Genomic DNA, 16,990 nt, shown 5'->3' with positions numbered 1-16,990 from the left:
CATTGTTCGTTTCATTGAGCAAGGCAAACAGTACGTACACTGTTTTGTTGCGTGAAGGGCAATGCAATGTAAAACATTGTCTTTAGTAGCTAAAACTCAACGAGTGCATCACACACTTACTGTTAAAGGCGCTTGCTGTATGTATGGAAAGTACGTAGGACAAAAAATATTTTCACATACTCGTTGAGAATGAAACATTGCAGTGCTATGTTAAGCAAAAGAACGACTTTAAATACGCTGTAAGTCGACTTCTGCAGCTGTTTAATACAGATTCTCTAATATCTTATTGTTTATAATTGAAAATTTGTTGCAGCTCATTTATGACGCAGACAACAACCGGAAAATTTTACGTGGGTACCTGCTGACGACAGCCTTACTCCACGGTACTCAAAAGTACAACGGATCAAATCAAAGCGTTGATCAGCGCCCTGAAAATGCCAGGCACTTTCAGTACCAATTGGCAGTGTGGAATGGACACACTAACCACCTTGGTAGGGTTCGAGGCCTATCTAAAACCTCTGCCGTACTATGGGTCCGGCACCCGGTTGCAATGCAACTTCACATCGAAAAGACAAAATGCCAATTCTACCCGCATTTGGGTATAAACCACAACCACCACGATACTCCCCGAGGGGCCAGTCCGCATGAGCAGGTTGGAGCTACCTCCAAGGGCTCCTGCTCCCCGTGRTACCAGAATTAAGTCTCCGGTCAGACCTCGTAGCCGAAACTACGAAACTATGACGCAGACAGTACACAGAAGGCAAAAATGTTAACTAAAATGGAATGCTCAAAAGTTTTCCAAGAGATATTCCCAGGACAACTTAAGATTTGTCCGCCAAGCATACTGTCCAAATATTTTCAGTTAGTTATTCTTAGATAACAACGCGGTTGTTTGAAACATATCCCCATGCGGTCTACAACACCAAAAAAAATATTAGCAAAAAATAACTGAGAATCATTTGTGCAGGCGTTCGTGTGTTGTAATTGTCCAATGAAAAAATATGAAAATAAAATTTTGGTTGCGGCAAGTTATTGTACATATATCTATATAAAAGTCTATATACTATATACATACATATGTATGTATATGTGAATTTGGGTATAACTATGCAAGTGTATATGGACGTGAGAGGTGTAGGGGCGGCGAGTACTTTGTCATTGGCGCACGGCTAAGGAGCGTGACAGCTGTCATCATTGTTGTCAGCGGGCTTTGTGAAAAGGTAAAGAAATGAGGATGTCACAACCTGCTATGGCGGATTAAATGGAATGTGCACGTGTGTTTATACATAAATATTTGTGCAAACATGTTCGGATGAAATACAAATATTATAATATGCAAATTCTATATTAATCGATAATGGCAACGCACATCTTTCGAACCGAAAATGAATTTTGTTGCTCATTCGTTTCAATGACTTTAATCAACTTAATTGTTCACAGCTGGCAATTTTTCGGCATTTACTATAAAGTGTGCAACTGGAAGCTGAATATGTGTATATATGAACGATTATATATATGTATATATATTTATGTACAGTTACTGTATTACCACTCAAAATATGAGCGAAGAAGAGGATGCTGATTGTATAACCATTGAAACTGAACACCACAGTGTTAGTGTGAAAAATATTATGTTTTGGCACCCTATGCAACCACCACAAACACCATCAGTGCAGCAAGAAAAGTGTGTATATTTTCCTTTTTAATTTTATTAATTTTATTTGCTTTATTTCTTTTATTTTATTAATTAAATTTGTTTTATTTAATTAAATATATATATGTGTGTTTTGACGTCTTATATATCTGTCTCTTATACACATCTAGATGTGTATAAGAGACAGCTAACTGGTTTTATTTAAATTTAATATATTTTTTTTTATTTTATTAATTAAATTTGTTTTATTTAATTAAATATATATATGTGTGTTTTGACGTCTTATATATATATAACACTGAGTCCATGTTCCCTGTATTTGCTTTATGTTCGCACATAACATTCGACAACTGGGCTCCTCCCCATTTGTTTACTACATATTTATCGTTTTATTTGCACTTTTCATTTAAAAATATAATTCAATTACATTTGGTGTTTGCAATAACAATGATGCCATCTACTCAACGTAAATAAATCAAATATTTTTTAATCGATTCATATTATTGTTTACTTTAACTCATTGCGGTAAATATATGTTTGTGTACTTTTCAATTTTTGAAATGAATTTCCTTTAATTGGTTATTTATTAGGAAATATTTTAATATTAAGGCTATAATTGTTTGTCATTAATCACTTAAGAAATCAATTTGTAATTATGTGATTTCCTAACTGGATTTGTTTCGGAAATATTTTAATTTTTTTTCTCTAGTTTATATGATCTGAAGGATATACTTTTGTTTTAGCGTTATTTTCATTACATAAACAACTTGGAAATAAGCTTAGCTATAAAAGAAGAATACCTAAATGGAATTTTGTAAAAATTTCCACACATATTTGGGTTTTGAGATCTAGAAGACGCCAAAGATCGAATATAGCTAATGAAGCAGTTCGGCAATGCCTTTCGTTTGTGATTAGCTGGAAATTGTCGCCTTAAAATTGCCACTCGACAGTATCTCTGGCAAAGAATTAGTTGTCTGAAGTAAGTATGATATTTTAAGCTAGTCCATAGACCTATACCCAGTAATTATTTGTTATTGAGATAGCTTAGAATTCAAAAATAAAAGATATTTCGAAGGAAAAACAATGCAGCCATTTTAGTGTATTGCCAAGTCGGCCGCTATAGTTGGAACTAGTTTTAACTCCAAATTAAATTTGTTTATTTACTATTAAGAAATTTAGTGATAACACGATCCCTTGTATAGTCTATTGGTGGCTTTTTTACAAGAAAATATTTTTCAATTTTTATCCTTATTCATCGCTACTGACGAACAAAATAGAGCAAAATATTAAGTTATGCTTAGTGCTTCCCAAATAGTCAATCTCAAAGTAGACTCCTCCGTATCCATATATACTATATGTACTATATGTATATACTTATATATATATGCATATAAAAATCCATTTCTATACAATGAATTTTTATTTGCATATATTTTTTATACACAAATGAGTTTGCCAAACAAAATTTAAGATTATAGTATATTCTTATTGCTAGCCTCTTTTGCCATCTTGAACGGCCTGCACAAGGTAGTTGTTCACATTTTCCAAACTTTGTGATGTTCGAGCAAGCAATTAACTACAGCAATATTGCGACAATGTTTTTTTTCTGCCGATTGCAACATTTTTGTTCCCCCCCCTTCTCTTTAAATTCTCCCCTTTGCCCGTACTGCTTTGTTGGCCTGCTTGTTCAAATTTACAAATTGTAGAGATTAAATTGCTTCGATAAGTTAAAGCAATTAGTGTGTTTTGCTAGAACAACTGGCATGCATTGCGCACCAATATTGCAATGATATTTTGTGCCATTGTCACACGTGGATTTACTAAGGCAATCAGTATGGAAACGTTATAGTCATGGTGATTTTTAAATTTTGTTAGCTGATAAGTTGGAGTCTTAGTTTCTGTTTGTTATAAATATATTTGTTCATACTGTCCAACCCAGCAAAAATATTCTCAAAGCAGTAAGTTTCACCAAGCTGAAGAACACTTTTGCACTTCACTGCTTTAAAAAACACCAAAAAGTTAAAAAGAGACACACAGTTTTCCACGTAAATCGAATAAATGAGTAAAGGTATATGATACATATACAAATGTATTGCAAATTTGCATGCTTCCGCACACATCGAAGTCGTGCGCACGTGTGTGTGCAGTTTGGGTGTACGCATGCAAAGTTATACAGTTTTGCAATGAAAAGTTGTTCACTTCGGCGTCGCACGAACTGGCAATAGTCGCAGTTCAAAGTGACCAATTCTCGATAAACTGAAAAGTTTTTCAACTTTCTTGCAAATTGTTTTAACACAACTTTGTAGACTATGCAACAGATGCCATATTGCCAGTTGTATGCAATAAAATTATTTAACGTTGAAAATTTGAGCGTGACATGGAAAAAATATCTATATACGTAACTTGATTAACAAATTTTCGTAATCGAGTTATTACGATTCATTAAAGCAATTAATGACAGTGTGTATATTTTAGCGAATTGCTGCTAAAAAGTATATTTTATTTTTGCTCGCTTTTCGTTTTTTACCGAAAATAATATTCAAGTGTGTACAGAAAATGTCGAAGGAACCCAAAAAGGGTTACGATATCAGTTTTATCAAATGTCTGGTTCCCACAAGTATTATAAAGAGTAATAACCATTTTTCTTTTCAATATTTCTGACACTCAAAAAACGTATACAGACCAGAGTGTCCGTTGATTTGTAAATTTTGTGAGCGCTTGTAGCTTCTTTTATGCACGTGTGTATACCACGAATATGGTATTAGCATTTAATTGACAAGCTTGAGCATCGCCCGTACGCATATACGAAAATACCAGTTATATATAAGTTAGCCTGCCGACACCAAGGCCTTTGTACGTGATATTGCACCATGTCTGGCTGGAAGTGCAGCAGAACTTGGGCAACATTTTTTTTTTTTTTTTGATAAATTTCAGATATGCTTGCTTCTGTGTCATCTCACTTTGGGTAAAAGCGAAGAGAACGTCAGTGTCGACATGTGCAACCTGAGCGAGATTTCACTTTTGCAACAACTTTGGCATTTACGCCCATCATCACTATTCTTGCTTTCACAAATCAGCACTCTCACAATAGTTTGGCATGTGAATGCTTCAATTTGTAGACAGTTGAAATCTTTTGCCAATTTAAACAGATTCAAACGGAGTCAGGTGACAAACTGTAGTACTGTTGTGCATGAGAATTCGAGAATTGGTTAAAAGTGCAATCATTGCTAATTTGAGCTTGGAAAATTGCAGTTACGTTAACAGATTACATTTGTCCTGCAATATAAATTTTATTGCTTGTTATTTTGCATTTATGTATATAAAATAACTAAGTATTTTTCCTTCATTAGCCAATTAAAGTCGTCAAGTGGATACAGCACTCGTCGACAATAAACTTGTTTTATAATTCTAGTGAATATACATATGTTCCTTCCTCTTTCTGATGCCATTAGCTTCAGGTTTTACCAACTACCCTTTATGTGTATTATACAACATGTATATACCGCACATTGATAGTAAAGTAAGTTGGTAAGTAAATAGTAAATTTTTTGTTTATTCATACTATATCTACCTAATTTTTATATATACCAAAAACACTACTTTGTCAGTGAAAGTTAATACACTAGAAAGTGCTCTTAAAAAGCTAAAATTTTTTCATTACTGGAATATTTAGAGTTGATACATTATGTATAAGCACTACTAAATTTTCTACAAAACTTCCATATAAGGCAAGTAGAAGGCTTGAGCTCTGCAGATATTATTAACGTGTTGTCGGCATTTGGCTGTGATAGGTGGCGTCAGCAATTGTCAACAGCAGATTTCAGCTGGCCTAAACCTGAATATTTTCCCATTAGATAAAGTTTGACTGCAATGAAAGCAACGCAAACACGTCGAGTAGATGTTTGTCAGCCGCAAAACTTTTAAGCTGTGCTTTTCTATGCTGCGACGTGCAGCTTCTGCCAATGAACAAGTAGCGATAATCCCATTTTTTCATAGCAGACCACATGCGCATCAGATAATGCCAAATAATTAGAGTTGGTTTGCGGTTTTTAATTGAGCAGAGCACTAAACTTTTCGACGATGCAGTTGACGAACTTTTGGAAACCTTTATTTTTGTGTTTTTTATCGTTTTTTTCTCAACTGCTTTTTACTTATTTATTTAGCATTTTTTCAATTATTCCTACTTTCATTTGCGATGAGGAGCATTTGATGGCAAATTGTTTAATCTATTATTCGGTTTCCATTTTATTTCAAAGTTTCAACTCAACTCATTGGCTCTGTTACGTACGAAAATTCCATTGGCATGCCTTTCAGCTTCTCTCAATCTAAAAAAGTTTGCCTCCTTCACTATCAAATCTGCAGAAAATTGTCACTATTTTGTTGCTTCTAATTCACAGCTGCGCCAAATGTAAGGAAACAACTTTGTATGGGTCTTCTTTCAATTCTAATTTTCTCCTTTTGTGAAATGTAAAAAAAAAAATTCTTATATGGTTGGAAAATGATTGTGGCAAATTGGGCTACCACAATTCATTAGTTTTAGCAGCAGCAGCTAAGTTGTAAATGATGAATTTCTCGAGTAAAATTGACCACATATGTTATGCGACCATGTATTGTATTGATTTTATATACTATGTGCATTCTACAGAAATTGAGTTAAACAATGCTGCATATACATATGTGTTTGTATCCGCCAGCAATTTTCTGCCAATTCAAAGTAGTTCAAACATTTTGTGCGTCTATTCCAAAAAATCCTCTTAACGTATTTTTGTTTTATCAGTTATGTACAAATCAAATTTCATATACACATCTACATATCTACACAATAAATCGTATCATCATATATGTATATGTAATTACCTCGTTATCGCTTTCAGTTTAACATAAATCTAGTTTCAGTGAGGCCTGGAAGTATTACTTCATGAGGTAGCGCATAGATCGTTTGCACCGAATATTTGGTATTCATATAACTTATTTGGTCCAAAAATATCGGAAATATGACAAATCCATTTGCTTTTGGCAATTTCATTATAAGTTTTACTTTTATAGTTAGATCGGCTGAACTGAGCTCTTTGCCATATAAGGTGATAGTGCGCTGGGGCATATGAGCAATCATAATTAAACTATGAAAAGCGCTAACGTTTCTATTTTCCAAGTTTTATCAAACAATTATAGAGGAAAGCCCTGAAAAGCGTAATGCACTTGTCTTATTAGGTGATTAGTCTTTACATAATGAATAAAAAGAAATTACAGACAGAAATTGAATAGATTCCATTACAACGAGAGTGTACGGAAAACATTTATTCACTTTCAATTTAAAATGGCGGAAAAGTGCTTCTTCCCGGTAGCAAATCGTTTTGTGTCTCAATCTAAGAATATTTACGATTTAAAAGCATTTTAAGGCAATCTGCAAACTAAACTCTGCCACTATTTGACTTTCTGCACATATTCACATACTAACAGCATTTGCTACACTCATGCCACTTATATGCATATATCGTTTATATATATACACCGTGTGTTTTTAAATCCTTATTATTTCAGCACAGTTTTCCAAACATACATGCTGTTCTACATATTCTGCGCTGGTTGGCCATAATAGCATAGCGACTTAGAAAAAAAAAAAAAATCATTTGAGCAGTTTGGTGGGGGGGCGGTTTGCAATTCACTTATGCTTTCGATATTTGCATAATAAATCTATTTTCAATGGATTTTTATTTCGCTCCCCACACAGACGACACACAAAGCAGACACTCACACATACGCTACTAGCTTCGCTGCTAATGCCTTTCGAATTTATATCACAAACAGACACTCATACATCCGTGTACATGCACTTGACTAGTTTGGTAAAAGAAATGTGTTTTTTCGAAAATCGTGTTGTGTTTGTCATTGCCGCAGCCATTACTCTGCTTCCGCTGTGCTAAATACAAGTGCACAAACGCACATACATATATGTATTTGTATGTGTTTATATGAACACATGTATGTATGTGCGCGTCGGTGTCTGTTTAGTGTGAGTTTCTATATGTATGGCTGCTTCCAAAATTTAAAGCAATAAAATTGCAGCACTACATACACATACATGGATGGAGACATACACATTCACAGTTATTCTCACCTCCATGCGAAGTATGTCCTTTTTCACATATGTATATGTGTATAACGGAAGTCCACATTTGCGGTTAGGGAGATATTTGAAGACCGCAAATCATTTCGCCTCTTCTTTTACACGTTATCTCTGTACTGTATATACACACGTACTAACGCACATGCTTGGTATCGGGACGGAATGTTCGATTTACCAGAACAACTTTTTCATTTGACTTTTTTGTTTTCTATCACGCAATTTTAATGCAAATTGCTTAACTTTTTAACACTTTCGGCTGATTTCATTTTTGCGGGCGGCTCTAATTTAAGTTGGTGCGGTAATGTATGAATCGTTGTGCAAACTCACATCTCAAAGAGAATGTTAGCATAAAAGCTGATGGTTTTTAAAGTGAAAAAGTTTATCTGGGCCATTACCACTAAGACGATTTTTATACTCATCAACCAATTTTTCTGAGTTGAAAGTTAACGCATATAGAAATTGGGGTCTATTGCTCGGCTGGCAACTAAACAAATTTTATTAAGCAATTTTCGACCATATAATGAAAACTAATAACAAGAGAAACAAGAAAAAACGTTAACTTCGGTTGCAACGAAGCTAAATACCTTTCACAGGTGCATTGCTGTTAGTAAGTTTGTGTTCAGTTTATATGGAAGCTATGTGCTATAGTAATATCCGTTCTGAACCATTTTTTTGAAAATTATAATGTTACCTTAAGCTGTAATCCATGCAAAATTTCTTGAAGATACCACGTCAGTAAGTAAAGTTTTCCATACAAAAACTTGATTCCGATCATTCAGTTTGTATGACAGCTATATGCTATAGTTAACTGATCTGAGTTTCTTCGGATATTACATTGTTGCCTTAGAAAATAATCTATACCAAAATTCGTGTAGCGTACAGTCGGTGGTTAACATTGTTTTTTGTTTTCTTTCTTGGTTGTTCTTCTTTCAGCTCTTAAGCTAAATAGGTATTTTCATTTGCATTCAATTATCTTCTGCTTTATAATGAGTGTATATACGTTGTTATGAATATTCTCACAGTGTTCACTACAATAATGGAAAAAGTTTTGTGTTAATTTCATTACCGTGCGACTGAAGAGCCAACAGTGTGGCTAATCATCCACGAAGTATACAACACCACATTTCAACCCAGCGACTGTTGTAGCAGTTTATTATATTTTTTTGTCAAAAGAAAAAGTCCTTTTCTAATTTTTTTAATGAACTTGGTTAGTTGGAAATCGTTAGACTCGGCACAGAAAACTTTATGTAGCAATTTTTGACAACAATTGCTTTTCCGTTTTCTATTTCTCTGTAAGTTATAGCTTTCGGCGTTATACATACATTATAATACTTTACAGTAGGTCAATTCGAAATGATTTGTATGGCGCAAATGATGTCATTCGAAAGGCAGGTGTTGGAGTAAGTTTCCACACCCTTTTTTTTTTCTGTTTTTTTTCCTGTTTTTTTAATTGAAGTTGTGTAGAAGTACTTCAAGGCGAGTAGCTGCTTCATACATCTGATTTGACGAGACATATTCATGCTCAGTTCCTAGATTCAAACGTTTTTTTTTGTTTCTTAATAATAATAATCCAACTTTTACCTTCCTCCCGGGTCACCGCCGCGTTGTTATAATTACATTTATTTATTTTCTTTTTTTTTTTAAGTATATAGTATAATATATAAAATATTGCAATATCTGGTCTGGGTTATGCCTTGAATAAGAATTGTTTACTTTTAGGAGCACCCTATACATGCAAGTACATACATATGTAGAAACGTGTACGTATGAAATTGCTTTTGTCATTTTTATGTTGAAATGACGTATAATTGAATTTTTATTGTAAACTTTGCAAGTGTGCGTTGCTTGTTTGAAAACTTCTGTCTGTTAAGTAAGCGCCGAGGCAAACATGAATGAGGCGCAGAAGAGAAGATTTTTAAGTGGAATTGAAAAAGTTTTATGAGCTTTACTACCGAAATGAGCAAGAAATTGCTCAGATACAAATCTGTACCTATTATTTTAGCAACATACTTATATATTACTTGTACAAGTGCTATCATTTTTAGATTACAGTACAGTCTTAACAGATGTGCACGGAAATTAGGGGTTATTCATCACATTAATAATTCACAATTAAACATTTTAGTTATGGAAAATTGGTTTTGTTTTGGATAAATGTAAATAAGTTATTCATGTGGAGAGAAAAGTATACTCGTATACTCGTATTCTCGTAAACATAAAGATAGAAATAGAGTTAGAGATATAGACAGAGTTATATATAATGAAAGATGTATAGATATAATACAAAAGGTTATTGATTTAAATGTTATTGATAAACGAAAATAGTAATAATAAACATAATGAGAGTGAAAAAATATGCTTAAAATATTACTTGCTTGTGACTACGTGATTATCTTTTGTTTCTAAAACACCTATACCGTGATAAGGTTCAGAGAACTACTTGGCCAATGACACATACAATGACTTAGAAGTAGCGTATTATGTTAAAATTTTTCTATTTTATGTGATTAGCGACCACATGCATTTATTCACTGCTAAGCAATTTTAGGCAGCTCAACTGAAAGCTAAAAGTTGCTCATACGCCACCAACACCTCCTCGTATTAAAACTGTGTTACATTAATTCAAAATTTCGATTAAAAATGCAAAAGCAAAGCAATACTTTAATTATGCCAACATGCAGCTGTTATCACAGCGCGCCCGAAGAAAGTCCGCACAGCGCAGGTGTCGATTGGAACTCAGTCTACAAAAAACGCCACCGATTTATAAAATATTTATGAGCACTTTAATTAGTTTGCAGAAGCTAATTGCCATTTTGAAATTGATGCGTAGCTTCAACGCCACAATATTTGTCAAATACATTAAAGGAAGTTAGCGCTGAAAACACTTAATTAGCCCTGCGGAGCTTTTCCAGATTCAGTATTAACGTTACGAGAAACTCCTATTGGAATTAGTTTTCAGTTTTTAGTCAAAAAGTTGTTGAGTCTCGTGATTAATTTCGGCGGCGGCCACTATTAAGTGAAGCAAACACAAAATCATTTATAACTTAATTAATTATTACTAATCTCCGTCATTTCGCACAAGAATATTTAAGCGTTTTGCTGTTGACTATATTTTAGTGTGTGATGGTTTTTGTTAAAGCCGGTTTCTGAAAGTTGTGTAGTTAATCAATTACTAAAATTAATCATTTACTCTTGGTGTGCTTGTAAAAGCGTGATATTAATGGTGAAATTAAAGGCGGAAATTGCAAAACTGTACACTATGAAATCGTGGCTTTATTTTGGCGCAGTTATAATGAACTAATGTGGTAGGAATCTTTGGAATAGAGTAAAGGAAATATTCAAACTGAGTTAGGGATTAAACGTGTGTTACTTCCATGAGCTTTGCTGTCATCAATTATTCACGAATAATGTTGGGAAGAGCGATTGAAGAAAAATTAACTTAATCGTACTTAATTTTGTATAATTGACACTTTATTTAAAGCTTACTAAAGTACCTAGTTTTATTACTTAACTTTTATAGTAATATAGTACATTTCCAGCAGAATTTATCCACGACAAAAAGTTGACACGCCAAACATACTCATTTGTAGCCAAACAATTTTCGCATGACAATATGATCTGCGCTTAGCGTGAAGCAAATAACACTCACTATTCTGCATATTGAAAGAAAAACTATACAAAAATACTTGAAAACTCACCATGTTGCACTTCCGAGAATAAAATAGTCCATTCATTTATAATATTAATTCTGCCTTTTATTATCCATTATTAATCCCTTACTTTTTACGCATTTTAAATTTCGTACGCTCACCATCATACAATTACAACATACTTATAGTACCACAATTTTTTCCATGCTTAACTAGTTTTTTATATATATTGCACAGGTTGTCATTTTATAGCTTTTAAACACGGTTGCCAGCGTTGTTGCTGGTGTTGACAAGTCATTACTCTTTAACTTCAGCACTAAAAATACAATTGTGTCACAGATTTTCATAGGTTAAGTACTTATAGCGCACTTGTATGCTACGCACTAATACTTAAAAATACTTATTAAATATTCAAATTATTTATTTCCTACTTATCGCTTCACTTACTTGTGTATCTTGTTGTTGCTTGCTTGTTTACTCCATATAACTAAATTATATATACTATATTTAAATATATTTTTATACACATTATGATTTAGTTACTCTATATTGTTATTTGCTATGGTTGTTTATGCTATTTATAATGTAGATATATTTCTTTTTAATCTTCGATTTTCAGTAAGCTGTTTACAAAGTTCTTGTAGATTACACACTTGTTTACTTACGCCAAACTTACTTAAATCTGAACTAACTATGTGAGTTAATAATTTTACCTATTCTGCACATACATACACATACTAAACATATCGGAAGGTTTAAAGAACATGCCAAATTAGACATTCCGAATGAAACATTAAAAAAATAATGCCAGAGACAAAAAGATTGGGTAGTCGATAAAGTCTTTTCGTATTCAAATCAAACTTCAACTAATTTTTTTTTTTTTTTTTTTTTGATATTTGTACTAATAAGTAAATAAAGAAATATGAACCATTTTGGTCGACCACTTTTTATCATTTTTCCGCTAGAGAGATTATTCCATCGGTGTAAAACTTTCATCAGTGTAAATCGAAATTTCCAAAACGGAAGCTAGTGAACCATTGTTAAGCTACACGAACTGATACAGCATCATCTCGGTAAACTTCACAAATTTCATTGGTGGCTCGTGGCATTCTTCCCTTATTTATACAGAAATTTAAAAAATATAGCGAATTTCTGCATTATTTTCACTAATTTTTCAACAGCTGTAACTTTTTTTCAGCTTCCCCCAATGTAATTTTTTTTTTTTTGGGTAAATGAAGCTTTGAATCTCACCTTTTAAAAACTATATGGTAGATATGCGACTGCAACGACAATTATTGACAAAATACGAAAATACTATTTCAACTAGCAATAATAAAAATATATTTCCATTAAACCATATTTCTTTGTTTTATTTTTTTAGTGTTTATATCTCTTAGCAACAAACAAAATCTAAAGACTAATCTTATTCACCCGTTTTAGGTTCAAGAAGATAGTAAACTACTTAACTACTGGAACATAGGTGTCAAAACACAATCTATCTCCTATCTCCTTCGCATTGCAATGACCAAAATTCTGCCTATCAATTCATTAGCCTACATTTTGTTTGTGTGAAAATTTTCTAACAACTTTCATTTTGGTTTGGTACTACGGCTACCTTTCCTTATTTACAAGCATTAAAATTATCTACTTCACACATATTAGTTCATACAAACCTACTTATACACACATATACACATTAATTTTGTATTAGTTGCACACTAATGGTAACTATTATATACACACTTAATCAGTCTTTGGAAGAATAATTTACACAAATACGGAAAGCTACTTTAAATTTGTTATATCAGTGTCTAGTGTGTCTAGTAGGGAACCAATATGCTATTAATTTAGAAAGTTTTAAGAATTTATAATAAATGAATCAATGCTTAACAAACTTCGTGTTAGCAGCAGGCTGGTAGAGTAAACCAGGAATATAAGAGAGTGGAGTTAAATACTGCCATATTCAGACTCGAGATTGCAAAAGCAAGAACTGATTTTCATTAAGCTGGCAGCTTCAACCGAAAATAAGCGGAGTATAGCTTTTATTCTTACAAAATATTTTTGCTCAGTAGCGTTAATCTTTCGCAGGTGCAAAATTTTCACCACTGTGACTACATAGAAAAACAAATAATTTGAAAAAAAAACGTTTAATATTTTTTTTGTATTTTCAGACAAAATATCATCAAAAAATTAAATGTTTTCAGTTTATAGAAGAACTGAAGACTTTGGTAGCCAAAGCTATGTTGGGATTTCATCCGAATTTCTTTCTCATTCCTTACGGCTATATATTGTATTATATTCCTGCTACTTTGCTAAGGATAATATCACTCGTCACTGGTCATTATGTATTATCTAACGTATGTATAGAATTTAAGGTCAGACAGGGTTTCTTTAAGCATTTAACAGACAATACCAATAAACATCGGAGGTGCTTTGCCTAAGCAAAAACATATTAAATAAAAATGGGAAAATGAACGTTTAGCACGTGTTCTTGGGAGGTTTTCTCCGCATTGTGGAAGCTAGTAATCTGTTTGTTCAAAGTAATTACTTTACATTTCTTTATAGCAAATTATTATTTTTTGACAGACTGGACCTAACTGAAGATACTTCGCTGCTTCGTTATATCAGATCCTTTTGCAGAATGAAACTATTGTCAATTGTAGCAGAGCGTTTTTGCTAAATACGTTGGAACTTTAGCGGCTTTATTTCATCGTGTCGGACAGGTTCATAAAATTATTCCAACTGTGCTGAAATTTTGATTAGCTCTGATTAAAATACCCAGCAATGTTGCTGGAATCTGGAGATGCTTTGGAAATGCGCTAATATGAGTAGGTAGGAAGAAGGAGTCTTCAGTAAGATTCTTACATCAAATTGAAAGTTCTAAGACAAAATTTATACAAAGTAGTGATATTCACATATTCCATGCGGCAAAGTGAATATATTACCGATATCAAATAGTAAGCAGTCCACTTATATTGCGGCCAATAAGAAGGTTCAGTGGGAATCGCTTTTCTATCGATCATATAAAATCATTTATGTATAGCTCTTCTCTTAAGTGTTTCTTTTGCACCATTTTTCATAGATATTAATGCCTCGGACCCCACAAAAACTAAAAATATCTATAAACTATTGAAGATTTCCGGTGAATACGAAAATGCAGTGAGTGCTTGGAGTCAATAACCATACGATAGACAATTAGTTAAATGCTCGAGTGACAATGTGTAATTAAAGAGCTCCTAATTCCAGAAGAATTTTACGAGACCATCGTTCATGACAGAAATATAATTCCAAATATGAAATAGCTTGCAACTTCCTCAATGACTATACAGTTTTTCGTTTAATGATCAGGAAGTTTTCAAATGATAGGCCAAAATAATAACTTGATAGCTTTTAAAATATAAAGGAGTACATGAATTCGTTTTAAAGTGGCTCTTTAGTTACATATGAATATGTTGGCAATTTAATCCTGTCTCTCAATTGTTTGCTATTTGCTTCAACGCAATTATTTCAGTTGTTTAGAGTTTTTAAAATTTGTATACAACAAAATTCATATCAAAACGAAATATTATAATTAATTCTAACAAAACCATAAACGAATCTAAAATGTTTGGAAAAGCAGCTTCGTAACTATAATTCTTGCTAATGATTCATCAGTTTGCACGCTTTATGGTTTTATAACTTTAGTTTTACTATATACAAAATATTTGATTGTTAAACTTCAATTTTGATGACAATCGAAATTTCAGTTTTAAAACTTTATACTAAGTATGGCTACAGTTAGAACGTGTTTTGAAATAATATTTGGGTTTTGTGCCAAGCACCACGACTTAATACAACTTTTTCCTCGGGATTAGTATATATATACCTACAAGAATGGTTTTATATCTAATACTAATTAACAAAATGCGCCTACGTCATGTAATCCCGTTTTGCTTTGCTACTAAATGCAATGGCGTACAGACGCCCGCAGAGAGAATAGGTAATGGGCGCTATCACCAAGAACGCCGCACACGATTAAATTCACGCACATGCACTACACGCTCAGAACCACACACCCACACACTCATAAATACACAAAGCGACAAACACACAGCCACACACACTTTAATCGAGCTGTGTGGCATTGTGCGGCACCCGTTTCCACTTCATTTCACATCACAATCATTTAATCACCGCTAGAGATCACATTTGAAACGCACTGTTAATTAATGTCACACTCGCAACTCATCCATTAGTGGGTGCTGTTGGATTTGTTGTAGTTGTGCTTGCTGATGATGTTGTTGCTGCTGCTGTTGCTGTTGCTGCTGTTGCACATTTGCGTGCGAGTGCGCTTGTGCGCTGGACACCGAAGGTGGCGGTGGACCAACCGCACCACCGCCGCCACCCATTAAAGCCGTCGTCATGCTTTGATTATGATGATTCTGCAAATGCTGCTGATGTGTAACCACCAGCTGCTGTTGTTGCTGCTGCTGCTGTTGTGTTTGTTTCATGCAACTCTTTTTGGTAAGCGTGCCACATTGATTGCCCATGACTTGCAACGCGTGCGGTGGTGGCATTAGACCCATCATGCTGCCGCCGCCTCCGCTGCCACTGGGCCCACTACCACCTTGCCCGCCGGCGCTACCCAGACCCCCAACACCAGCAGCATTGCCGCCGCCGCCGCTGCTACCYATAGCACCACCTACCATACCACCGCCGCTTGCCGCGCTTCCCGGCGCACCGAGCGCGCCACCCATATTAATGTTGCCGCTCGCATCCTGCAGCGATTTTAAATGTTTTGGCGGCGGCGGCGCACGGTGTGGTATGTCCGCGAATTCGGGTGGTGGCAGCTGGTGTTGATGCTGCAGCGCGTGGTGATGCGAAAGTATCGTCGCCGGATCGTTTTTCGTGTGTATCGTTAAGGTTTCGAGATCGCCGCATATGTTATTCGGCATTTGGCCGTTTTCTTGGCGCTTCAGCTTCGTCTGCGCGCGTGGCTCACTCAAGCGCGTCTTGTCACGTTGATAGTAAACACCAGCGAAGATGAGCACGTTCAGGATGAGCAGTGAACAGCCAATTGCAATTGTGACGCTCAGTGCGGTGGAGTAGGCAGCGAAACCGTCTTGGCCATCCGGTGGCGAACCACTTCCGGCGGCATGCGCCTCCCCGCTGTCGTCAGCGCCATACATTTTGCCGCCATAACGTGTGCCATTACGCGCCGATGAGGGTGACGAGAGATTCAGCAGTGAGAATACTTGATTAGTAAATAATGTGAAATTGCCAAGCGCCGCGCTGCCAGCATGCGGCGAATAGGGTGGGTTCAGTGGCTTAACGGAACCGTCACTGGCGATATTATTGTCGACATCATCATCGGTATCATCCAGCAGCTGGTGATGTGCGGCGGGCACATTGTCACCGCCTGGCTTGTGCAGATCGGGAATGAGATTCAGCCAGAAGGATAAGCGGTGAGCGCGATAGTGATTTTTGAGTTTGGGTTTTGTGTCTGGAAAGATGTAGATTGATATGGTTTGAGCTAAGTAAAAGTGCTTATATAAATATTGAGTAATAAAAGGGGTTTAT

At 34.8% G+C, this 16,990-nt stretch overlaps 1 protein-coding gene across 1 annotated transcript in view; it reads right to left on the bottom strand.

The window, feature by feature from the left end:
• Positions 1-12,791: 12,791 nt before the first annotated feature.
• Positions 12,792-16,990, bottom strand: part of LOC108973429 (neuroligin-4, Y-linked) — a 117,185-nt gene continuing 112,986 nt past the window's right edge. The window contains exon 13 of the mRNA XM_018940688.1: positions 12,792-16,913. Coding sequence (XP_018796233.1) covers positions 15,643-16,913 — 1,271 coding nt within the window. The 3' untranslated portion in view covers positions 12,792-15,642. The remainder of the gene's footprint in view (positions 16,914-16,990) is intronic.

Source organism: Bactrocera latifrons, unplaced genomic scaffold (assembly GCF_001853355.1).
Source record: "Bactrocera latifrons isolate USDA-ARS-PBARC rearing strain unplaced genomic scaffold, ASM185335v1 scaffold_48, whole genome shotgun sequence".
NCBI classification, from domain to species: Eukaryota; Metazoa; Arthropoda; class Insecta; order Diptera; family Tephritidae; genus Bactrocera; species Bactrocera latifrons.
This window is presented reverse-complemented; position numbering and strand designations above follow the sequence as displayed.